Source organism: Anser brachyrhynchus (assembly GCF_964034855.1).
Source record: "Anser brachyrhynchus genome assembly, chromosome: 3".
NCBI classification, from domain to species: domain Eukaryota; kingdom Metazoa; phylum Chordata; class Aves; order Anseriformes; family Anatidae; genus Anser; species Anser brachyrhynchus.
The window spans coordinates 104,300,626-104,327,687 of record NC_137696.1 but is presented as its reverse complement, the minus strand read 5'-3'; the positions used below and the strand labels follow the sequence as shown (position 1 = coordinate 104,327,687).

Sequence of the window (27,062 nt, the reverse complement as noted above, 5' to 3'; positions counted from 1 at the left end):
TCAGAGCCTAGATTGTTATAGATCCACTGACTTTATAGCTATAATTAACACACAAGCAATGAATGCTGCACAAGCAACAGATAAGAAACGGTGCAACTGGAAATGGCGTGTCTGGGTTGAATAATGTTTTTGCGGCACAGATAATTGTATTCAAGAATGTGATGAATTTTTGCATGACTAGCTGATGATCATGTTTATTTCACAGAAATACTCATACCATAGCATGTTTTCTTCCTCACAGACGTGCAAACAAATGATGGGTTTCTGTTGCTTTTTATTGATCCTAAGATATACACAGTTACTGATCCTGTTTTTATCATCTCACCAGACAAAACAGCTCACTACTTTTTATTGCTCTCCTCAGTTACCTTACTTGTTTTGATAACTTCCTGGTTTTATATTTCCAAAAGTTGCCTGCTATGATGCCCATACCATGTTTATTGGCAATATTGGTTTAATACACAAGGAAGTTGAGACACTCTCTATAGGATATATTTTAACAATATCAGAAACAAAATATATCTGAGCTACCTCTTCTGTACTGTGCAGAGCAGAAGCGTTCCTGTATGGAGGGAAGTGTCAGCAAAGAAATGTGTATTCTCCCTCTGTGTCCTCTCTTGAGAGGAGATTCAGTCAATAGTAAAGATTTGAGTCGAGAATTTCAGAGTCAAGTTCGGTAATATTCATCTTTGCTCTGTCAGCAGGAATGCAGGTGTTGCACAAGGCTCAACTGTTATTCTTCCCTTTGTACAAATCCTTTGTTTCTCCGTATTCCTCAAGTTACTGCTGCTTTTTTCTTGATTGCTTTCTGTTATTGTGCATACATTTTATGTGCTCTGTGTCATTATAAACTATTTATAAAGGTACCTGACTAGTTTTGAAGACCTTATTTATGCAAGCCCACGAGCATATTCAAGATCATTTCATAAACGCCTTCCTTGTAAGGCACTCCCAGCTTCATAGGTATTTCATTTAACTGTCCGTGCATTTCTAAGTGCAAAGTACATTATCCTCTGAACACAATCTCATTGCACACCTCCCTGCTTCTTTAAGACTCTGATTTAAACTTTTTTTTTTTTAAATTATTACACAGTGAGCAGATTTGGCATCCGATATATTGATTTTGGGTGTTACACACTTTTCCTGCTTTTTTTTTTTTTTTTTAACACCCTTGGATAAGACTTTCAATTCACTTGTTTTAATGAAACGTTATTGTAGTAGTTGTAGTGTTTAAGGAAATCACTTTTATCGGCACGGTGCCCCATACTGGCACAATGCCTCAAGCTACTTGGCAAGGGATATGTGAGAAATACATCAATTGTTGTTATGTATTAATTTTATTTTCTGATACTCTTTCTATGAAGAAGAAACTTGTCCTCAGCCTTGACCCCAGGTCTGGCAGTTGTATTGCTGTTTAGTATGAGCTTTGATCCTGTAGAGTTCTCTGTGCATGTAGACCCTTAAGCTCTGCAAAGGTAGTCTGTTTAAAAACAACAACATCAACAAAAAAGCTAGAGAATTTAACAGAATAAAGTCAAGAATTGAATGGCATTCCATCCTGTTCTGTTTCGTCTTGTTTTTAAAACTTGGCTAACTATTTATGAGCTGCTCTAGTTTTAACAATGTATAAGTAGAATAAACCGAAATATTTAGCTGAATAAACTAAACAAATGAAAATCCCTATACCTGAGTGTGTGTTGCCCAACTACTGTATCTTCTTTAAAGAAGTAAAAACAATTTCTTTCACCTTGTGGACAATGATACCCATTATGCATCTCTCATTAACCTTGGACTAATGTGGTTCAGTTCTTGGCACAGCTGTTTGGTACAAGTGGGCAACCCCTCAAAAGAAACATTTCAGCTGTGCTCCGCGCTGTTGAAACAATAGTTAGCTATGTCAGACTCCACTTGCTGTGGCATCCAGAATGTGTTCTGAAGCTCTGGTGTTGCCATAGAGTTAGGAGAAGACTGCCTGAGGGGGGGAAAAAAGGGGGGGGGGGCTCTGAATAGAAGGCAGAGACTAATGTATTTATGAAAAGTAAAATAGTAAAATGGAGTTCAATTCTTTTAATAACAAAGGGAAAGGGGCATTTTTGTCCTCTCATATCTGTATTTCCTGTAATGTATAAAAAAAGAACTTGAGGAAAAAGGGTGGCTCTTGGATTTCAGATAGACGTGTAATTGAAACAGATGTCAAAATTATCCTCTATACAAAAACTTGTGGTTTGTAAAAGAATATACAAGTTTGGGTATGTTCCTGCTTCATCTCAGAAGGCCCGTTGAATGAGAAGAATAGTTCTTTTTCTATGCTTCTTGTGGTGTTGACAATATTATAGTTTCCCTTTAAATGTGTCTGTTTCAACAGACAGCTGTACCAACTGCAGGGCAGACAAAGTGGGAGTATAATGAGTTAGCTGGTAAAAATGGAATGTGACAAAAATGCCTGTGCAAGTTGTTTACAGTTGCACTCACAGTATTGTCCTCTGTGGTCAGAAAACCAGAGAAAATTAATTTTTATCATCAGCTTCGTTTTTCTTCTTATTCCAAGCAGTGCAAATTGCTGGTAAGATTTACTTCAGTCGCCTTGGATTTGTCCCTGAGAAGTTTTTAAAAGTCAATTGGTTACCATCGAGGCTGAGACAGCTGGAGTTGTTGAGTTTAGAGAAGAGAAGGCTCTAGAGTGACCTTATAGCAGCCTACCAGTACCTAAGGGGGGCCTACAAGAAAGCTGGAGAGGGATTCTTTCTCAGGTAGTGATAGGACAAGAGGTAACAGCTTTAAACCAAAAGAAGGGAGATTCAGATTAGATGTTAGGAAGAAATTATTTGCTGTGAGGGTGGTGAGGCACTGGAACAGGTTGCCCAGAGATGTTGTGGATGCCACATCCATGGAAGTGCCAAGGCCAGGTTGGGTGGGGCTTTGAGCAACCTCATCTAGTGAGAGGTGTCCCTGCCCATGGCAGGGGGGTCGGAACTAGGTGATCTTTAAGGTCCCTTTCAACCCAAGCCATTCTGTGATTATGTGATCAGTGTACTGATGTATGAGTCTATAAACAAAAGTTCATAGAATATCCCAAGTTGGAAGGGGTCCACAAGGATCATTGAATCCAACTCTTGACTCTACACAGGACCACCCAAAACTCAAACTGTATTTCTGAGAATGATCTCCGAACACTTGTTGAACTCTGGTAGGTTTGGTGTCGTGACCACTTCCCTGGGGAGCCTGTCCCAGTGCCCGACCATCCTCTTGGTGAAGAACCTTTTCCTCACACCCAGCCTGACCCTCCCCTGTCCCAGCTCCATGCCGTTCCCTCGGGTCCTGTCGCTGTCCCCAGAGAGCAGAGCTCAGCGCCTGCCGCTGAGCTTCCCTCATGAGGGAGCTGCAGGCCGCCATGAGGCCTCCCCTCAGCCTGCTCTGCTCTGGGCTGAACAAACCAAGGGACCTCAGCTGCCCCTCATACATCATGCCCTCTAGACCCTTCACCATCTTTGTTGCCCTCCTTTGGACACTCTCTAATAGTTTTATGTCCTTTTTATACTGTGGTGCTCAAAACTGCACACAGTACTCAACGTGAGGCCACACCAACACGGGACAGTCACTTCCCTCAGCTGGCTGGCAGTACTGTGCCTGATGCACCCCAGGGTATGGTTGGCCCTTCTGGCTGCCAGGGCACACTGATGGCTCATATTCAACTTGCCATCAACCACAATCCCTAGATCCCTTTCCATGGGGCTGCTCTTGAGCCTCTCATCACCCATTATATATAACCAGAGTTGGCTGTGTCCAGGTGCAGAATCTGGCACTTGTGCCTATTAAATTTCATATGGTTGGTGATTGCCCAACCCTCTAATTTGTCAAGATCTTTCTGCAAGGCCTCTCCATCCTCAAAGGAGTCAGCAGCTCCTCCTAATTTGGTGTCATCTGCAAACTCACTTTGTGAGCATTTGACTTTCCCTTAAATGGAAACCTGTGGGATCACAATAGCGACTGGCTTCAAGCCTGGTGTAACCCCACTTACTACAACTCTTTGAGCCTGACCTGTCAGCCAATTGTTCACCCATCACATTATGTTTTTGTCTAGCGGTAAGCTCAGCATTTTGTCCAGAAGGGTACTGTGAGAGACAGTATTGAAAACTTTGCTGAAATCCAAAAAGATTACCTCTGCTGGCTTCCCTTGGTCAATTAGATGGGTAAAACTATTGTTATGAAGAGCTGTCTGCAATAAAACATTTACATGCATTGTGAGAATATCAGGAAATCTAGTCATAAGATCTGTTTCTGGCTTTAAAAGATGTTGTTTGTGGGTAACTTCTGATGAGTAAATTGCATGATCATAGAATCACAGAATGGTTTGGATTGGAAGGGACCTTAAAGATCAACTAGATCCGACCCCGCTGCCATGGGTTGGGACACCTTCCACTAGATCAGGGTGCTCAAAGCTATGTTATTCGATTAAAAAAAAATAAAAAATGAGTGGAGATTGAGGAAAGCGATGAATATAAATGTACCTGTCAGGGGTGCTTACCTTGCGTTCTGCAGTGTTGTTATTAGAAGAGTCAAAAAGTAATATAGTAATGCTCTCTAAATCTGAACTACTGCCTAACAGCTGGAGAGAAACTATTCATTTTTTTCTAATGAACATTTGAAGAATAGCATAAACAAAATTAAAAAAAAAAAATCACGTTATTTTTAAGCAGCTAATTTCTCAGTGGAAAGTGCTAATTTATGGATTATTTTGTACTGGTAAGTAATAAAATAAAAAACGGCCTCTAAGTAAAATATCACAAGTTAGGTTTTGTGAAAGCTTGAAGTTCTATTCTTCATCTGTGATCTTCATCTACTCATTGAATTTAGATGAAGAATTGAACTATATAACCCAACTACATTCAAAACATAATCATCTTAGGCTTTTTCCAAGAAATTTGTAATTTAGATTTGCATGCAAAATGACCAAGATGTAACTTTTAATTATAACACATAGAAAACTGAAATATGCTTTCACTTGGAGCAACAGGGTACTTTTGCATTTTATCTGCAAATATAATATGTACTGTGAATATTAATGAAGATATTTATTTACATATCCTTCAGGTAGGGATTTGTATGCAAAGAACAGTTTACCATTTATTTAATCACGGAAGTCTTGTTTATCAGACTAGCTCTCTGTATTTGTTATAGCTGGTGCAACATTAAAAGGCTGTGTTTAACTTTATAAACAGTTTACTGACATGACAAAAAAGGAACCAAAAAATCTTTACTTCTTGTAAATGATTAAAGACCTTCACTACAACTTTATTTTGTGTGTTACACAAACATGTGTCAGCCTTCCTGGAGCCGCATAGAAGTCATAACTGTGAAATCACCAGATCAAGGAAAACAATTCAGGCACTAGATCCTGAAAGTCTGGCATTACTACTTTCGTCAGAAGGAGCATTTTGATCTTTCTAACAAGAAGCATCAATATTTTGAAGGTCAGGGATACAAAATAGCTAATACTTCTAAATATTATCTTCCAATACTACTACTAAATTCAGAAATGTCTGAATCAAAAAGATGCTTTCTTGGATATGGTGATCATGTGATGATAGAGTTCTCGATCCTTGGGGAAGCAAGAAGGGCAGTCAGCAGAACTACTACTTTGGGTTTTTGTAGAGCTACTTTTGGTCTATTTAGGGACGTGGTTGACGGGGTCTCTTGGGAGGCAGTTCTAAAAGATAAGTCCAGGACACCTGGACGTTCTTCAAGAAAAGTCTTGCAGGCACAGGAGCAGGCAATCCCTGTGTGCTGAAAGATGAGCTGATGGAGAAGACAAACAGCTTGGCTGAACAGAGAATTTCTTCTGGAACTCAGGAATAAAAACAGAGTTTATGACCTTTGGAACAAGGGGCAGGCAACTCAGGTGGACTACAAAAATGTGAGGTTATGCAGGGAGGAAATTAGAAGGGCCAAAGCCCAGCTAGAGCTTAACTTGACCACTGCAGTAAAAAAAAAAATAAAAAAAAAAGTAAAAAAAGTTTTTTTGAGTGCATAAACAAGAAAAGGAGGACTATTGGATGTGAGGGGAATCATAGTGCCAAGATAAGAGGAAAAGCCCGAGATACTTAATGACTTTTTTGCTTCAGCCTTTATTACTTCAGCTAATTCTTCTCAGGGTATCCAGCTTACTGAGCTAGAAGACAGAGTCAGGGAGCAGAATGAAGCCCTTAAAATCCAAGGGGAAATAGTTAGCAACCTACTACACCACTTGAACATCCATCTAAGTTATGGTGAAGTTATTCTATCTTTAGTTAGAACTTAGGTTCAAAAGCTGAGAATCTTTACATACTAATGATGATGTATTTTCCAGAAAAAAAGGTAACAGGAAAAATTAATAGATCTTATACAGAAGATTATACTTATCTTGTTTTTCTTACAGAGCCATTTCGAAGCTCATCAAGAGGAGGGGATGGTAATCTCTCACATGGCTGTTGCTGGAGTGGGAGTCTGGATTGCCTTCACATCTGGATCCACGCTTCGCCTGTTCCACACAGAGACGCTGAAACACCTCCAGGATATTAACATTGCCACGCCTGTTCACAATATGTTGCCAGGTAGTTGAATCACACCATATGATAAAACATTTTTGTTTCGCCTCTGTCAATGTTATTTTCCAGAGTGTTATAGATAAGGCCAGAATCAGAACATCCGTCTCAGACTTTGATAACTGTCTTGTGACTATTTACTTTAGTCAGTCGCAGTCTGTTGCCTTCCCAAAAGAACAATGTGTGCAGTGAGCTCGTTGAGTAGCAGTTCTTCTCCTTTAAAGGCTGTAAATTATATAGATAAGCAGGCAGAGTATTCTGTTTTGTCCTTTCTTTTTTTGTGACTATAAAACATTAGGGCAGTGCAGTCTACCAAGAAAATGTGTTTGCTTTGCAAAATTTAGCATTTGCTTCTGGAACTTGATATCAAAGTACATGATGGAGTCAATTAGCCTAGGTTCCAAACCACCAAGGCAATTGCTTAATTTTAGTTACATCAGTATTCCCAGTGAAGTCAGCTGAACCACTCACATTCTTCCGTTTAGGAGTTTGTTCAGTGTTTTGCTGTTTGGAGCTGTAGTTTGCTGAATTAAAAGGCTAGTGTTACATATAGGCAATGATGGAACCTGTGGTTGTTGGGTTGACATTTAGCAGATCTTTACGTGTTCTAAGACAGAAGCTTTTTAATCATCCCAAAATCATCAGTGTCATAGACAGTTGCACTGGCCTGTATCAAATTTGCAAGTGAGTGGCTCTCTAATAACGTGGGAAGTGCCTAAGTGAGATAAACCTGTTTCTGGCACTTTTTATTTCAATTGCCATGCACAGGTGTTATTACAGACTGATGTAGGCTAATATGATTATGGACTATGTAGTGCTGAAGGGTAAATGCTTTGGGATGTCTTTGGCTTACGCTGTACTAAGCAGATGCACATCATGTAGGGGATGTGAGAATGTTAGGAGAAGACAGAGACAGAAGAATGATACTGGCATGGCTGACCATGAGTTGTCTGTGAGGGGAGAAACATTCCTTCTGTATGTCCCTGTTTATAGACTGTAATGGACTGAGCTGCTGCAGTTTTTATTGGAATTTGTGTGCCAGCTTCATTGCTTTGCTTTTAGTAGACGTCAGTTCTTCCAGCACTGATATTATATTTATGTTCTTAGGATAATTAGGTATAAATCTTGCATCAAAATGTTTCAGTTCTTCAGTCTCAGTCTTACCGTCTTTTCTTTAAGAGCACGTTAGCTTAGCTTTGCAATGAAGCTCTGTTTTAAATTGTGTCCATTTACAGTGTTCTAGCCTGGGTGTTTTTCACATGTGTTGTTTGACTGTAGCACCAACAGTGAACAACAGCAAATGTCCTGCCTTTAAATAGTTTTAAATAGGTTGCATGATTTAATTCAACAGCCTTATGCAAAGAAATCAAGATTAGATTTTTTAAAGATCAACTTCCAAGATGTTCTGTTGTTTATAGGGGGATAAAAAGGAAGTAGGGCCTCCCTTACACATCTTTCCTGCATATAAAAATCTTCAAACAAATTTAGCTTTAGTGTTCATTGCCATGGTAATAAAACTGCTGATGTAACATGATTTTTTTCTTTTTTTGTAAAAGAGTTTTAGCTAATTATATCTCCTTGGTGTCATTCTTACTCATTTTAGATTCTTAGTGTTTTTTCTTTTCCTTTTCTGTCTCTTCACAAAATGTGCTTCAGTGAATGGAAATGGAAATTTATTTCAGGAGTAAAACATTATTACAGCAAGTGTTCCAAGGGAAGACTCCATTCTATAAATGAAATGAATTTCAATTATTTAGCAGCACCTCTTGGGCCTTTTTATATGATCCCAATAATGCTGCAACAACAAAGGCTAAAAGACAGAGGAGTAGGAGGTTTACGTAATAAACAGCAGTAAAAACTTTTGGAACTAAAAGAAGACAAAGAATAAATCAAACTCTGTATAGTATATGCTGAGATTAAAAAAGAAGAAAAAACTGAAACAGAAGGAGGAGTGAAGTTGCTTCATAGTTAGAATTGTGTATCGCGCCTTTTCTGAGGATTTTTAGGGACTGAATAATGTTTGGAAGGGTAAGTGTGCTACAGGACATCTTTTAGTTTTAAAAGAAACAACTCTTAGTTTTGTGAAATCCAACAGGAGTTTAATATGCAAAAAGAAAAGATGGGTAAACATTCAATTTGTATTAAAATGAGACAGAAAAAAATGGTGTAAATATTTCTAAGGATCTTAAGAAAAAAGGAGAGTGCAAGATCATGAAATAACTTCCAAAAACCTGGCCTACTTTTGCCAAGTTTTTAGTAGGAGCAATGATGTGTAATATTTGCCTAACAGGCTACCTGAACAAGTTATCTGCATCTTCATTTAAAGCAATGTAAATGAGAGGAACATAACTACATTTACTTAATGAAATTATAATTATTTAGTTATTACACAGTAAAAGTAAAAAATTTACTGTCACTGTGTTAGGAATGGTCACTGTGAATTACAAAGCTATATTTAAAGGATAGCTGTAGTAATCAATTAAGACAGAAGAGTAGGAGGTTCTCATAACCTCAGTAAGCAGTTCTCATAACATTAGATTTCCCCGTTTTGGGGAGAAGACAGCTTTAAACACGACTGCTTTCTCTCCTTGTTCTAAAGGACGTGCCTCTTTTACTTTGAAAAAGGTAACTCAGCAGCCAACTGGGTAGGACAGAATAATGAAGTGTAAGTGAAATGTAACAGGAAATTATTGTCATTACAATTCGGCAAAGTTGAGTAATGTAGAAAAGCAAACAGAGCCACTGACCATGAACCAAAAGTAAAATATTTTTTTCTAAATCCACTGTTTTATCATGGTTCATTTGTAGGGATCTCTTACACCTTTTGTTTACAAAGGTCTGGCTGAGGAAAGACAGCTTGACTGGGAAAATGCCCCCAAGTTATAGATCAGATTACGGTTATGTTCATGTCATATATGTCAGCTAAATGGCTTAAAAAAGACCACAAGGAATCTGCTGAGACATCTGAGCAGGTATTAAACAACTACTGAATCCCGGAACTTCCTCTATCAACCATGTCCCTGCAAAGCTTACAATACAGCGCAGTTGTGCTCAGTCATTAGGTAGTCCATGTACACCCAGGGATGTAAGTAACAACCCTGGTCTGAGCTCAAGCCAATGGTTTCTGGAGTTACGGGAAGTTTGTATGTAGGAGCAGAGGACTGGAAAGTAAACCTGGGTTGCTGAGGCAACTGTGGGATGTATGTTTAGTACAGAATGCTCCACAGAACCTTTGCTTCATACATCATCAAAAATACAAGCCATAACATACTTCCTAATAATACGTAACAAGCTTATGTTCTATTAAAACAAAACAGCAGCAACAACAACAAAAAACACCAGAAGGCACAAATGCAATGTGAAAAAACAAGATAATTGTTGAGCTGAAGAACATCATCATCATTATAGGTCACACAACAGTACAGTACAGTACAGTGAGATTGATTTTAAGTGGCGCAAGCTGTCTGTTAGCTGGAAAGGGGACGTGCGGAGTAAAAGAAACAAATCTGTGAACGTTCAAAATCAAATAGAAACACCTCGCTAATGAAATCTGCTTCATCTAGCAGGGCAAATTTATGCTTAGTATTTATGATCAGTGGTGGAAATTTCAACAAAGGCAACTTTTCACCCACCTCCATCACTGTTCACATAGCCTGGTTATTAAATCAATCAATCAATTGTACAGAACATGGGTATGCAGTCCATTTGTTATTAATAGTCTTGTGTTTTGTCTTCATATTCAATATTTCATTATTCAAAAGTGTCCTCCAGCATGCCTTTTAAAAAGATTGCTGTGACCTTGATAGACGTAATTTCTTTGCTCATGGGGATGATGAAGGATTACCTGTTTAACAAAGAGGTGGTTTCTGTTGATGTTGCTGTGTTCTGTTTATATCCATATATCCTCTGATGGCACATGTGTGTTTCCTGGAAACAGATGGAAAGGGCAAAGAAAAAAATATATCATTTCCTCTCTGCAAAAAACAAACTATACTTTGAGGCTCATAGCTTTATTTTGACCCCATCCCACCAGGTGCCACACCATAAAACGTGGTTGCTTTATTATTTTACTCCTGAGAAATGATTAAAAGATGGGTGAAGATTTGAGGTCAGCCCATTAGATTTGTGCAGTGTATTTTTTAGACAATTTTTTATATAACAGGAAGAGCAAGTTCTTGTAAGAGGATAATGCACCATTATGTCCTTGCAAGTACCTAAAGCTGAATTCAGATCTCTGTGGAAACCCATGAGGATTTATGTGGTTGTTTGGACTGGGTCAGAAGTTGCGACCTGAGAAAGATTGAACACAGAGCAGAAACATAGTAAAACTATTTGTCTGTGTGTAAACTTAATTGTTGGCTTCAGTTCTTGGTAAAGTCAAGATCTTGGTAAGATTATTTCATGAGTTTAACAATTGCATCATTGCACTGGGACAGAGTGAAATAAAAGTTTTCATATAAAGATAACAATACTTGGTTTTGGCATTTCTGTTTATGATTTTCCCTTGTTGTTGATTTCTGTGCTTACTGCTTAACGCTTTCTGGAGAATTGGTTTTACATTTTTTTCTCTCAATTTGAAATCTATCAAAGTAAGTCACAAAATAACAAAGAAAAACATGAGTTAATCCTTGGGTAACAGTTAAAATAGTATTTAAAATTAATATCTATTTTAATAGTTTGTTTATATATTTTTTTGCTGCTATTATGTGCTGTTTCAAAGGATTTTTTCAGATGCAGATGTTTCCTGCTCTTCCCAGATTTCAAAGCACACGTTACTCCTTTTGACCTCACTAGAGATGTTTCGTGCTTGAGGCTGTGCTCGGCGTTTAAGATTCTGAGTTGCTGGCTGTAATTTGCTCTTTTCACCTATGGAAACAGTAATGCACATTACCAGTTATCACTGGTAACAATTACTTGTTGGAAGTTGCTTCAGGGTTGGTGTATAAAATCATGCATATTATTTTATATTTCACACATTTCCAAAAAAAAAGCATTAAAGATCAATTGTTAAAAATGTGAGCATCTTGCTTCTGCAAGGGGTCTGACAGGCAAAAGTACAACTGGTGTTTTCTACAATATTAAAAAAAAGTACTTAATTATTTCTGTTTGTACTTTGTAAAACAAGCTGTAGGCGAAATGCAGTGAGGTTAAGCTAACCTGCAGTTACCTTGCATTTGCTGTGACACAGGTTGTGGGAGATCTTTGAATATCATATGTAACTTGAGCAGGTTTGAGCTTTAAATCACAAAACTCAAGACTTGATTTTTGACAAATCCAATATATGGAGGGTTTTTTTTGACCTGTTATAAAGGTAAATGCAAAATTTATATTAGCAAATGGTTGAGGACAGCCAAATGGTTATCACCTCTTACATGTACAGCTTTGAAAACAGCACAAGCAGTCTTTTGTTTTTATTGTGGGGTTTTCAGTGTTTTTCTTTCGCTCTCAGGGCTGCCATCTGTGTCATCACTCTAGGCTTTGATGTGGTTTTTGGTACTGTGTGGTTGCCTTACTGTCCCTCACCCTCAGACTCCTGAGGTAGAAATCTGTGTCTCCCCAGAGGGCTCTCCATCGAACCAGTGTTGAAGGAATGTTTCTATGTACTTTGTTTTGGAAACTAAATTAATCTCATTAATTAAAAAAAAAAAAAAAGGGCTTCAAAAGGCTTGTAATTTGTCTATAGACATAACCCATTTATGCTTACCTACCTGAAGAGGGATGATGCCGTCATACCTGCATAAATACCTACAGTTTATGGAAAAACACAGGTGTCTCTGCTCTAGTCTGTTATCAATAAGCAAAAATTACATTAATCTCCCTTATGCTGAGTCTGGTTTGCCTCTGATGTTACTTGCTGAGGGATCTCCCTGTCCTTACCTCAACCCACGGGCTTTTTTCATCGTATTTTCTTCCCCTGTTCCTTTGAGGACAGGGAGAGAGAGAGCAGTGTGGTGGAGCTGAGATACCTACTGGTGGGAAGCCAGTCTCTGAAAACCTGCATGAGTAGATGGAGCCTTTTCAACTTATTCATGCTTGTTACACCTGCCGAGGGTGATCTAATTGCCTTTAGGGTATTTTAGAATGTGTTTTCTAAGCCGAGGTTCCAGATCAGGCCCTGCAGCTGACGTGCGCCTTTTACAACACACCATTGCTGGATAAATATTTTGGTTTTGTAAAGTTCTGTGAGGAAAGACTTGGACTGTGGTCCACCTGCTGCTTTCCAGCTGAGTATTTTAACCTTTGGGCTGCAGTCAAGCTGCTCTTCCCTGCTTTCCTACCGGGTCTGTGATTCATATGTTCTTGGCTGTAAATTGGCTTAGCTTCAAGAGAAGAGATGGAAAATGCATTAATTTGTGATACACCGTAATTAAGGTGCTTTTCCAAAGTGTGGAACATGTAGATTCATCAAAGTTATATCAGATGTAGAATCCAAATTCCTTGCTTACTGATGACGGTGATTAACAACTTGAGAGCTATGATAAAGATAGGAATGACTGCTTTCCCAGCATGTAAAGTTATTTGTAAATCCAAAAACGTGTAAGCTTTGAACCTTGATGACTTTAGCAGAGTTCAAATGCTCCTCGGAGTAAACTTAGGTCATGGCAGAAGTTTGGGCAGGCAGTATTTTCCATTTATGCAACTTGTCAAGATCGTTTTGAAAATCCATCTACACTGAATCAAACATACTTAGTGCTCATTGTAAGCAAAAAAAAATGACTTTGTTTTCATAAGAAAAACATCAGTCCTGTCAATAATAACCTGTTGCAGAAAACTGTAGAATTATTTTGGTTGGACAAGACTTTTGGAGGTTGTCTTGTCTGTCTTCCTGAAACAAGTCAAACTGCATCTGGTTGCACAAGGACTTGTCCAGCCAAATTTTGATTATCTTCAGGGCTGGAGGTTCCACAGCCTTTCTGAGCTGCCTGTTCTAGTGTTCAGCCATCTTCATGGTGAAGGAACTTCTCCCTACATTTAATATCAATTTCCCATGTCCCAGATCTGGTCCATGGTGTCTTTTCCTGTCAGTGTGCACATCTGAGTAGTCCGACTCTGTCTTCTGTGTACCGTCCCATTAGGTGGTTTTTTTAATCTCTCTGTGTACATTATTTGCTCCAGTTTCCTTATCATCTTGGTGACCTTCTGTTGGACTTATGCCAGTATGCCAACGTCATTCTTGTACGGGGGAACCCAAATGTGGATATGGTACTTTTGATAGTATTTCACAAAATAAAAGCTAGGAGAAAAAAGTAATTGTGAACAGGTTTGAGTCTCAAGTATGGCGTGTTATAGTAATACATTATTGAACATTAGGAAGTGGAATGCCTTTCAGGTTTTTTGTTTGTTTTGTTTTGTTTTTTAATTGAGAATACACATAGCATATTTGCAAAAGCGTACTTGGGCCCCTCACTACAAGAAGGACATCGAGGCCCTGGAGTATGCCCAGGGCAGGGCTACGAAGCTGGTGAAGGGCCGGGAACACAAGTCCTGTGAGGAGCGGCTGAGGGAGCTGGGGTTGTTTAGTCTGGGGAAGAGGAGGCTCAGGGGAGACCTTAGTGCTCTCTGCAACTGCCTGAAAGGGAGTTGTGTGGAGCTGGGGGTCGGCCTCTTCTCGCAGATAACCAGTGATAGCACTAGAGGGAATGGCCTCACGTTGTGCCAGGGGAGGTTTGGGTTAGAAATGAGGAGACATTTCTTCTCAGAAGGAGCAGTCAGGCATTGGGACGGGTTGCCCAGGGAGGTGGTGGAGTCACTGCCCTTGGGGGTGTTCAAGGAGAGGTTGGACCTGGTGCTTAGGGACAAGGCTTAGTGGGTGACATTGTAGTAGGGGGATGGTTGGACCAGATGATCTTGAAGTCTTTTCCAGCCCTAATGATTCTGTGATTCTATGTCTACTTTTAGATACTGTGGTTTTGAGATTAAGGACAGACTATACAAGAAGTTCAGTTGTATTTAAATTGCCACGTAGTGACAAAAGTTTAATACCTCAACCCAGCAAAATGTTTGCCTTTCTGATGAGTGCTTTGCTGAATGAGACAGTACAGCTGATTGTGTGTTTGAGGTTACTTTGATCTAGGCAAAGATCATCACCCTGAAATAATGCAGTGCTTCCTAAACCTCACAGGGCAGCAGCGTGTTTCTGTGACCAGCCTTCTGGTGTGCCATGGTTTATTACTGGTTGGAACAAATCTGGGTATAATAGTAGCATTGCCAGTGCCACGCCTGCAGGGGATTCCCAAAGTAACTGGTGAGTGAAATTTCTCAAATGGATTGAGTAGAATGGTGTTACACTGAACATTTCTTTTTTCTTTTTAATTTTTTTCTGTCAGTAGTTCAAATGACTGCCAAATTACATGTTGAAATACTTATCAGAGCTTTGTGATGAAATTGTATTTGTCATTCTTCCTTAGCTTCACCACATATCCGGATACTTGCCTAGATTTCTCTCAGTTGTTTGAGTCAGGACAACTGTTTTTATTTAGGGAATAAGAATAGGATAGGCATTAATCCTGTTGAAGTATAGTAAAAATACGAGAAGGAGAAGAGAGTGTGGTGCAAACAATCTTTCTTCCAGATTTGGGGAAAGCATTAGGTTTAGATACATAGGTACTGAAAATGTAGTATGTTTTCTGATTATTCAGTAAATTGGTTTTGTACCCTTTCTTTCCAAAACTGAAGACTTGGTATATATGAGAACATATATTTTGGTTTTTGGACAATGATCAGTATTTTTGCATTGAGAGATGCTTTTGTTAGTTTCACAATGCCCTGTTTGAAATATGTATGAATGCTGCTGTATCATTTTGCAAGTGTTTAAGCTGCTAGCAGAACCAACATTTGTTTAAGTATATTTTATTCCAATTAAAGACCCCTTTGCCATTCTACATTTTGGTTTCAGAATTCTGCCAGAGCTGCTGAGCTGTGGAGGGAAGCTGGCAGATTTTATGAGGCAAGCTATTTGTAACTTCCTTCAGGGGAGGAAAAAAAAAAAAAAAAAAAAACTTATGTAACTGTTCAAAATGAAAACGTAATCCTCTGTGTTCAGCAAGATACGCAGCAATAATCCAGTATGACAACAGATGAATATTTCTTAAAAGGTAGAGAAGCAATATTAGAAATAAAAAAAAAATAATGCGTAGTCATAAAGTCAAAAAAGCATTTCATTTTATTGTCTCATTTTCTCTTTTGATGTGGTTTATGTCATCTGCATATTCTTGCATTTATTTTGGGTCAAGACTTGTCAGATTTCGCAGGTCTAGCAGCATTACATTTTTATAGTCTTCAGATACAGTATTTGGAATTTGAACCAAAAATGTCTGACTTTTTCCAGTTGTGCTTCCAGTAGTGATAATTCATCTTAATATCATTGCACTTTCTGTAAAAGCAGATTTTTTTTTTATTATAACCTGCAAAGTATTAGGGAGTTAGGGATGGACAGAGTGATTTTTAGAGTTGTTTTTTTCCATGATAGCCTAATTCCTTTTTATATTGTAGCTGATTTTGTATAATGTGTATGTGTGTGTGTATATATATATATGTATATATAAACCGTAAAAGTCACATACGCTGATGTTGGTTGAGCTTCTGAATTTAGCACTATACAATTTATTTTTCATACATTCTAATGATTTGCACAGTGTAAATTCTCTTTGTACTACCAGCATCCCACTGTTTAAATACTTTTAAAAAATAATTGAAATTGTTCAGCCATTTCCTTATGAATCTGCCATGGTAACCAGAAAAGCATTCAGAAGGATGAGCTTTAGTTCCTGCTTTATAGCGTGGAGAGCTCTATTACAATGAGACAGATGTTCGTATGCTATTCTAGAAAGGTACAGAGTTGCAGTAGGATTAATTGAAAACCACATATTTTGTTTGTGGACTACTGGAGAAAACTCATGATGTTATATTTGTGTCAATGCCAAAAAAAAAATAATAATGAAGTTAGTAGAAAGTTTTTGTACTCACGCTGTTGTGAACGCAGCACAAGTCAATTTGAATTCATACTGTCACATTTTAGCTGATTTATTAACACAGTCCTAAAACACCTTTATGGCACAATAGGTGATTTTTTTCTTTCTACATTTTTTTCTGTAAATTGAGTACATACAAGGCAACAGACAGGCTACAGACAGACTGGAAGCATATAATAGAATTTTAAGAGTTATGCATTCCTGAGCAAATTTAATGGACTACCTACGGCAGAGTGCTATGTGTTTTATTTACTTATATATTCTTAATCCTTTAATTGTCTTTTTCTTTTGGCTCCAGGAAGAGGAATGGTCTCATATCATGCACACAATGGGCCAGTCAAGTTTCTTGTAATGGCTACGTCTATAAACATGAAAAACAAAAACAAGTTGAGGAACAGCCTGCCTCCTGGCTCAGAATCTAAAGACGACGACCAAAAGAATGTTCTGCACAATGACAGACCAGGCTCTTCCCTTAGTAACAACCCTGATACTTCAGTTTGGCTGGGAGGTTCAGTAGGATCCATTGCACAAAAAAGTGACTCGTCTTCATCTTCAGGATCCCTTACTTTGTCTCACGGATCAAGTTCCCTAGAGCATAGACCAGAGGACAGTAACATTTATGAGCTTTTGAAGGATCAAAATTTCTCACTTAAAAGTAAAAGACAGAAATCCAAGAAAATGAAAGCGATTTCAGTGTTAGTCATTTCTGGTGGCCAAGGACACAGAAGAGTGAACAAGAAGACCAAGCAGCAACGACAAGATGAATTAGTGTCTTCGGTGATGGTCTGGCAGATCCCACTATTAAATATCTGAGTGAAGAAAATCCAAAAAACTTCCTACTGTTAAACAAAGTCTGGTATCTTTTTACAGCAAATGCCAGCCTAGGACCCAAACCAGTAGACCTTACATACATGAGAGCAGTTTCAGTAGGACTGGATCACAGATACAAGGCAGAGTCTTCACATATTTAGAACATTCTGCAGTGTTAAGAGTATTGGAAAGAGTTTAGCTGTTGATTCTGTCTTTGATACTTAGAACAGAAAGGATTTGTTAGACACTTTTAAAGACTTTAGAAACCTTATTTATATTTACATTTATAAATATCATTATGTCCTATAGCACTTAGGGAAGGCAAGGAACATGTGCTCTGTCGCATGCCGTTTTCGGTTATGTAAATCAGCGGTTGTTTCCTTTTCCAAAGTGGCATATTGCATGGACTGTAGATTTTAACAAATTAGCAAATATTTTTAAACAATAAATATTCTAATGCAAGCTAATATTAATTTGGTAACTACCATAATAGTTTGTAACATCGTTCCATATGCCAGAGTTTGGTCTGAACAAAAGCAGTTATTTTAATTGACATGTGTTTATTTCAACGTAAAAAATAGATATTTTTTATTTCTAACGCTCAGTATTATTAAAAAAAAAGTTGCAGTATAAAAAGTGCATTAATTTTCTCAGTAGTTGCAATGTGTCTGTCACATAGAGAAAGTTCTAAGGGCAAATAGAAAATACAGATGTAGAACAGCTGTGCATTGTAGTGCTGGTAACACATTCCCTCCTGGCAGCTTGGTATCAAAGCTAGACATGGACTGTGCCATTTTTAATTAGGTGTGCATAATGAGTATATAAATAATGAGAAACACACTAACATTGCAATACGTATAGGAAGCGCACGTAATCACTGTGGGCATTTGCCCTACGTCAGTTGATTTTTGCTACATCCTCAGGCAAACACCTATCAAATAGTGTCACTGCACAACTGCAGACAGCAGAGATATGGTCCTAACTTTTCACCCAGAGATTCAGCCAAACATGATCTCGTAAGCAGATATTGTGAAAATAGTGTGCACAGTTTCTTTGTGTTCATTCACTCAGTGAGGAAAGGTGTTGCTTTGGTGCTGCTGGAGGGCTGAAATCTAAACAGAGATCTAATTCATCATCTTTTCTTCATGAATCAATATATTTCCAAAGGGAATGTTGAATTTGGGGATTACTACTGACGTTGCTTTTTGCACTAGTCTCTGTGCATATGAAATACAAGACAAAGCCTTCAGCTCAGAAAGACATCGCAAAAAATGGTGATGAGACACGGCATTCAATCAAAATGCATTTAATGTGTGTTGAGTGAAGGAACTGGGAACATCCTTTTCCCTTGTCAATAGACTGGAAGATGCAGAGAAATCAGGACTCAAGTTTCATTAGGGTATGTTAGGAACTGTAATACTGTCCATCAGTTCAATAAAATATAAATTGTGTCCAAAGCAGAAAGTCTGCCAGATGTTTGCATTGACTAAAGTCAAGTGCAAGTTTTGACTGCTTCGGAACTCTTCTAATCCCAGTAAGGGGATGGATTTCCCTCAAATTATTTCTGCTACTTATAATACAAACTCCTTGATTACACCATGTTTTGTTTCAGTCTGCATAGTTTTAATCAACGTTAGCCGTAATTAGTGTTTCCCTGCACGTTATATTTCAAAGTAAACAGTACTAGGGACTGGATTAGTTTGTTCAATATAAGATAATTTGTTTTTTTTTTTCTTAAATAGCAGCAGCATTATAAGCGTTACTGAAATTTCTTTTGCTGTTTTTCACCAAATTTGTATCTCTCTAAATTCTCAGTCTGCTCTAAAAAGCAAACCTGTATCAAGCTGACTCCAAAGTCAGTGGGTGGGCTGACTCACCAAGCCTGATGGAGCACCACAGTACGAGACCATCGTGTCTTCCTGCCACATGACACACAGTATGCGGGACAGAGGGAATGCTGCTGCGGAGAACCTTTGCCTGCTGGCTGGCACTAAAATAGACATTTCAAAAATCAGATATGCACGCACATTTCTTTTCAGAGGTTTGGCCCACATCCTACATCCTGATGAGAATGGGCTTCTTAAGCCATAATAACATCGACTTCAATAAGTCATGAAGGAAATTTCTTATGGGTTGGATTGTAGGTTTAGGTCCCTCCTTACTGTTTTGTGCTTTTACACTGTGTCTTTCACCATCTACATCTCACTGCTTCAGCTGGGTGTTGTCAACATTGGTATGGGCTTAGCGTTGGCGTGAGTCCTTGAGCAAAACAATTTAGTGTGCCTCTAAGCCATCAGCCAGTAACATTTTCCCCAAATTTTCCTCCTCTTCCTGACCTAGTGCCTGGTCTTGCCTGAGGGATCAAGGCCGGTAGTGTTTTCTACACTCTTCCATAGCTATGGCCCTGGGAGTTGCTCTTTGCCCACTGTGTGGAAGTACTAAATCGTACAGTTTAATGTATGTATATTGAAAAACATGTTAAAAGATTCTTCTGTGTATAAAGCATATATAACCTAGTGTCCATTTGCTACACTTACAGCAAAAAAACTAAAGGTGTGATTCTACGTGCCCATCGGGTGTGGGCTTCCACATCCATGCTTTTGGGACTGGAATTACGATTATGCCCACTCTCTCGTGGTTCCTTATCACTGAGAATGGTAAGCTGAGTCCCCCACACATTCAACTGGAAATCCATGCATGGAGCTATTACAGAATTTGCTGGTAATGATGCATGAGAGTTTTAAAATGTTAAGCAATATTAATCCTATCTTCCAGCTGAAATGTTGTTTTCTTCAGTTCAGACAACAGAACAGCAGAAACAAATCCAAATTTGCTCTTCTGAAAGTCCATCAATATTTTGCCACTGACTTCAGTAAGACCAGCACCACATTTACATTACACTGTTTTGAAAACAAACGTATCTGTTTGTCTTACTGAGTGGTTTAGAGAAAGAAAAGCTGTATGTCTTTTGCTAGAGACACACATTGTCTTGAACTGGATTTTCAGTAATGAACTGAGCACAACGTGCAATGCTTATTTTCTGATACACAGCGTACGTAGCAAGGTATTACCTTACTGTGAAAGCAGAGAGGAACCAAAGTTTATTTTACAGCAGGCAAATAACCTTTATAGCCGTTTCAGACTGCTGCTGGGTAGGTTGGATCTTGCTTTCTGATACTGCTTTTCTAGATTAATAGAAGTTATGGAAAATATTAGGGAAAAAGGGGAGCAAGTGTAACCACTATGATATACTCTGTATATGTTTTCTAACACATAGTAGGGTCTTTTATAACATGAGCCATAAAACTTATGTATTTATGTTCAAAGCATAAACTGAAAAAATGTTTAATAAAAATGTGATAAAAATTAACTTCACAAGTACATTTCTCGGGTCGTCATTTTAACAAGAAGGCTAGAATCCATGGCATGCATTAATGAGTAATATATATATATATAATAATGAAGTTATGAAAGGGAAAATAGGATATGTAATGAGGAAAACAGATATATTTTTGAATTTTTATAATTTCTAGGTTTTAAGCACCATCAAGTGCAATTTCTGCAAGTGATGCACACTCTCATAATAAGTTTGACCCCTGTATGAATAGACACAAATAGTACCCAAGCAGCAAAATTTCTTCTAGCTGCCTACAGGGAATATGAATCAGCATTTGGGCAGTGCATATGGTATAGAAAAATGAGATGCGTTAATGCTCCAAATGAGTATGGCAGAGCAAAAGCATTAAAAGAAATTAATTTTCACTTGGTAACTGGCAGTTCATTCTAATTAATCTGCCCTAAAGGATGCATACAGAATCCCCTGATTGTGTTTAAATTCAGAGGCTTGTATTCATCAGGCTCAGCAATAGCCTTTTTGTGTGTACCTGCACTGTTATAACTAAACAAGAAGAGAGTTATTGAAGTAAAATGAATAGCTATTAAAGCCTGCCTTTTTGTTCTTGTTCTTAATACCAGATCTATTTTATTTATTGTTCTGGAAAACACCAGCTTTTCATTCCCTCTTCTGAAGATCATAGGTATTTTCTTGAGTTTCCTTGCCATTGCTATTGCTGCAGTAGCAAAGATACGAAATGAAATCAAATTCCATGGGTGCAGGATATTGTAAATTCACACACTTCAGGCTGGATTCTGTCCCAGCTGGCATTTACAACTCATTTATGGGTGGGATGAGGGTGTTTAAAAGTGCACGCTACCCCTTTGAGACACATACGAGAATACGGGGAAAGATCTGAAGTGTGGTGCAGTGCTTAAACTTAATTTCTCCTCTCTCTCACGTCCAATTTGATTTTTGAAGCACATAAAGATGAATTACTTTTCATGAAATGCATTTGGGGGTGAGAAAAATCTGCAGTTTGAAAGGTGCAGTCAAGGGAGGGCTCTGTAAGAGTTGATCTGTACTTCAATGAGTGATACCGTGGGACTGATTCAGTATTTCTGATTGCTTTGTATATCTTCACAGCAATAATACTTCATGTAATAGTAGTGCTGTTAAGAAGGTAAATTGATATCTGTAGCTTGGAATAAGCTGAGTTGAGAAGTGGCTGACTTGAAGCCTCATGATGAGTCTGTACAAGAAAACAGATTAAAGACATTACTGCTGCCTAAACCCATGATTAGCCCTTTAAGCTGTGCCTCCTGCTTGCAGGCATCCCGTGTGTACGGCTCTTGAGCTGTCTGTGCTAGTGAACTGGGCAGGACCGGGGCCACAGCCTGAGCGCCGCTGGCCTCTGGTCGTGTCCTGGTCATGGCAGGCTCTTGGGGGTTAATGCTTCTCCCATCAGGCAGCACTGACACAGCTACTTGGGTGGCTTGGGGCCGATTAGCTGCGTCAATCTCTTTGGTCTCTTGGTACTGATGAAGCTTAACGCATATCCATGTAGCCTGCTTCACATGGGATGGAGCCTAGCAGCCTGAATGTTGAGACCCTAAGTCTAGTACACATGGGGAATAGAAATAGGTGCACTTAGAGGTTGGTTCTTCCCACCGCTCTTAAACGTTTATTTTATGCCTTTATGATGGGAGCGTAGATATCAGCGTGGACTTCACACCAGCCATGCAGATAGCAGTGGTTGGTACATGGAGACTCAAGTGGTGTATCATACGCTGAGTGCATGGTGCCAGAGCTCAGAATTCAGCTTACTTCATTGCCGTTCAGACTGAGGATCTTTATGTGGAATCTATATTCTATTTTTCTTGCAAATGCAGCATGTGCTCTGCTAGATCTCTGTGCTATTTGATTTGGGAAATCTGGCTCAAGATCTTCAGAATTAGCTGATTTGCTGCTTCCCCACACTTGTACTTACTTGATTGTAACCTTTTGCTGAGAGGCATGCCCAGTTATCAAACTGCCAGAAACACTCATCGCCTTTAAGGCAAAAAAAAATAAAAAAAAAATAGAAAGAAAATAGCAACACTGAAACAGTTCTGAAAGGATCTGAAATTCTCCCAGGCAAAGGAAGATTTACTGTGCAAGCCCATTTAAATGCAACAATGTGGACATATGACCAAAGCACTTCAAGTGCTTTGGCCAAGCTCCATAAACTGCTCCATAAGAGGCGGTTAGTCATTCACAGCACGACCTTCCAAGGTGTTCAAAGGGATTTTTTTCCTCCAGCAAAACAGGCCTTGACAGCAGAACTGCACATTCTGCTGTTGTGCGTATTGTTACACACCGGGGATAATCACAGTGATCATTAAAGTGTGTCCCAACCTGGAGGATGAGCCAGAACACCTAGGAGGAAGATGGCAGGCCTTGGAGGAGATGAAATCTTTGTAAGCATTCACTGGAAACCCTATTTAAGGGGTATTTTGACATCAAAAGATTCAGGTGAGCCGCTAGCAGAGTTTTTACAAGTGCTGAAGTACCAAATTGCAACTGAAATCTGTGTATTTGCATGACTGACTACTGACTACAAGAAAGGTTTTAAATTCAAGGAATCAGACACAGCTTGGCTACACAAGGTCCAGGCTTCTCATTTTTGCTCTCCATTTGTCCTGATTGGAGAGAAATGCAACAGGTTTCATCTTGGGCATCAGGGTCACTTCAAACATTGGCACAAAAAAAATGTACTCACACTTCCCAAAGAAAATTGTGCAGGTCTTCTTCTGTGGACTTTTCTGTTTCCTTCTGCCGGCATCTCAAGCTGCAGAACGTGCCTGTCCAGCTGCTCTGAATGCTTTTTGAAGGTGCTCTTTTGAAAGGGATTTTTTTCGTGGAGAGTTGGATAGCACAGACCACGTACTTCAGTGAGAAGGATCCTAGTTCAGCCAAGATCTGTAAGTGCAACAACCTTTCTACAATGCTGCTACAAGCAGCCCGTGCTGCTCTTAATCCAGATCAGATGCAAGTGACACCATCAGTTAACATCAGCTATTTCTGTGCTGCTGGAGACGAGAGCACCTCAACTGTCCCTCGCACGTGTCCTGAGGCTGCATCAGGTGGAGTCCTCGTGCCGGCCCCTTCCCTGCATGAACCCAGCTGTCCAGGCAAGCAGCCGGTTACAGCCTCCACCTCTACCTGAAGATGTCTCACGGGAGTATCAGGATTTGGGGAGAGACCTGCTGATCGCGAGGTGTTTTGCTCACACGCCGTAGCGCCAGCCATGGAGGTACGTTGGAGAGAGAGAGAGGTGCCGTGACAGTCCTTGGTTGTGGCTGGGAAGAAACGCTGCCTGGATAATCTCCTCCTACTGTAAAGAGCAAGGGTAGGCTTTAATTCTCTTTTTCAAATCCTTTGGTTTTTATTATCTTTTTAGTGAACTGGGAGATTATGTGCTTGTTTTCCCAACTGCTCATCTAAGTAAGTGCTGCATGTTCCCCATCTTTTAACCCTATCAAATGCTTTCAGTCTAATTAAAAGCTGTTCTACCTGTTCAGAGCATTGTTCCAGGTGACAAAACTCTCAGTAAGCCAGTCTCTTTTGTTCTGCCTTTTTATTTTTTTTCTTATATTAAAAACAATATTGATCTGTCTCTGGTCTTTGCTCTTTAAAAACAAAACCTAAAGAAATCTTTATGATCTATTTTTCCTTATGGCTAATACCACTCTGTCTCCCACAAGCTGATTACCCTTCCAGTAAGGGTAACTTGCCCTTTTTCTGCTCCTTTTTCTTTACATTCTCCTATTTGGGTGTATTACATGCATATAATACACAAAGGTAGATCAGCTTGAGTCATCAAACCTACTGTTCTCTGAATACAATATAGCTTGTGTAACATGCCTGCAGCATGTATACTTTTCATATTCCAGATATACAAGATTTATTTTAGTCATCTTTGGCTGCTCAGCAGAAATATAACGAACTGTTGCCCTGTGCCAGCAGTAACAACCAAACCAATGCTTGAGGCCTCCGTGTTATAGTACCAAGAAGCATTTCACATGGGAGTCTTCAGCTGTCAAACACAGGATGAGCAAAAGGAGTCATGTTTTCTTTTCTGTTTGTTTGGTTTGCTTACGTTTTGGCTTCTGGCAATGAACTGGATCTCTGGATACTGCAGGGACTGCTGATCCCAGCTACTGCCACTACCTGTCGGACACTTGCTCCAGCATGTGCAGGTGCAATGCTGCTGGAGTTTACCCAAGCCAGTTCCAGAATTCTGGTGTTGCTACATTTATTTGTCCAAGAGGCTCTTGGAAAAAGCTAGCCTGCGTGGGCTACACTCTGAGCCCTTTATCTAGGAAGGTTTAAAGCCTCTTGGTCTGTAGGATATGCACTGAGTATTTCATCCGGGTGAAAAAACGATTTTGTTAAATGATTCCTAACCTCCTTAAATGAGAACGTCAGGAGCTTCATTGGCTAGAAATCAAAGCCCCTGAAAATGAGATGATCAATTTTGTATGTGAACTGCTTGCTAATTTTACCAAAGAAGAGTGCTTCTGCCCATCTACCAGGGTAGCCCAGTGCTGCACAACGGAGTTGGGAATCACAGCAGTGCAGCTGCTATTGCAGCCAGTGGGAGAATGAGAAATGTGCTACCTCCTCAGGAAGACCAGAGCCCTGAATGGCTCTGGGAACACGTACATCTGTCCACATCTGGATGCTACCAGGTGTCCCTATTGTATTAAACAGAGAGAAGGGTGCATATTTTGTCTCCAACTTTATGTGCATAAGATGAAGAAACCTTCCTATTCCTATTTCTCCACCTGGATTTTCCTATTTTTATTCATTTAACCAGACAAGCAGCTGTAGCAAACGGTTCCCTTTTTTGTTACTGAGCACTGTTGCTGGTATATGAGAGACAGAGAGGAGGGGCTGTATGTCCAGAAGACTTAACTGGGCAGCAACTAGCTAAGGTTTCTGGGGCAGAGCATAGCTAACACCCAGCTCTTCCCTTTCTGCCTTCACTCACCTCACTGTCTTCACCACTCTCCAGGTGTTGCTCCAGGCTAATCGGCCCTTTCACAACATAGGTTTCTCCTCAAGTCCTGCTGGCCAGTAGCAGCAGTAACAAGCAGTCGGCACCCCTGAATATTTGCTGTGTTGGCTGGGCTACAAAAATGCATGACAGGCACCAAATGAGATACCAGAAGAGGTGTGTGATACCTGGTTGCCTTTAGGACAGAGCCTTCTCTACCCTGGGACAATGATTCACCTTGTAATCCAGGTGTTTAAAATTAATCATCTACTACTACACCAGTATGACTTTACAGCTAATGGAGAGAAGCAGGCAACACCAAAGGATGATTCACCTCATCCTAAGATACAATGTCTAAGCTAGGTGAGAAATATCGCCTCGCAGACATGTTTATTGCTGTACGTTAATTATAAATGGAGCCTCAGTGAATTCAAGTTGCAAGGAAATGAGAGAACCAGAACCAGAGGGTGGACATTAGACTGATGTTCAGAAAGTTTGGGAATTGCAAACAAGGGCAAGTATGACCCACCAATACACGTAAATACACTGCTTCCTAGCCACTGATTCTCAATTGTCTCTCGAAACCATAGCTCAGACACCTCTGTGTAAACCCAGCCTGGAGTGTGATGTGACAGTAAAACCTGAAGAGGAGCTAAGCAAATTCAGCAGTGCTTAAAATCACCACATAGACAGAAAGCGTGAGTCAGAATGATCTCGGATATGATACTGTTGGCAGTCACGTAGCTCTCATTAATGTAAACAGAAGTCAGGCATCTCAGGGAGAGATAATAGTCCACATAGGAGCAGAACAACAGGGATTCTGAAAGTAATTTCCCAGACCTGTATTAGTTGTCTAGTTTCAGTGTCATCTTGAAATATACAGTATGTAAAGTAACACAAAGTAGCAGGAAGATTAGTTCCTGATGCAGGAGAGATGAGTTATTTCTGGCAGGCTTTAGTGGATCTCCTTGTATCACATGGAAATTTCTTCCAGCTAGCCAGGAAGAGGACCGTGTACAGAAACCAACGCTCCAGTAACGTAATTGATCCAAATGAGGGAATAGCAGGAAATTCACAATTTTGCTGAAGACACGTGTTGCAGTCACCAACTATTCTAAGACCCCTACAACACTGCATTATTGTGGCCCCAGAAAGCATGCTGGCCTCTCTCAGCAGAGATGAGACATGACCTCAGCTTGAAAACTAGCATTCCAGTTAAGCACTCCACTTAAGTAAGCGTGTAACATGAGTGGAGCCAATGACTTCAAGTGGTTACACTTATCCAGCTTTGCAGGCAAGTGCTGTAGTGTATTAGGGACTAATTC

At 39.5% G+C, this 27,062-nt stretch overlaps 1 protein-coding gene and 1 long non-coding RNA gene across 11 annotated transcripts in view; one reads left to right on the top strand and one right to left on the bottom strand.

Annotated features, from left to right (window-relative positions):
- Positions 1-20,740, top strand: part of ARHGEF10 (Rho guanine nucleotide exchange factor 10) — a 121,176-nt gene extending 100,436 nt beyond the window's left edge. For all 10 annotated transcript variants that reach the window (XM_080587746.1, XM_080587748.1, XM_080587747.1 and 7 more), the window contains 3 exons: positions 6,416-6,590; positions 14,704-14,826; positions 16,851-20,740. In XM_080587746.1, coding sequence (XP_080443872.1) covers positions 6,416-6,590; positions 14,704-14,826; positions 16,851-17,365 — 813 coding nt within the window. In that variant the 3' untranslated portion in view covers positions 17,366-20,740. The remainder of the gene's footprint in view (positions 1-6,415; positions 6,591-14,703; positions 14,827-16,850) is intronic.
- On the bottom strand, positions 19,594-26,981 carry LOC308193265. Its single transcript, XR_013949505.1, has 2 exons — positions 25,732-26,981; positions 19,594-24,072 (listed from the first exon to the last, which is right to left on the bottom strand). It is a non-coding gene; the product is annotated as an uncharacterized lncRNA (long non-coding RNA).
- Positions 26,982-27,062: the final 81 nt, after the last annotated feature.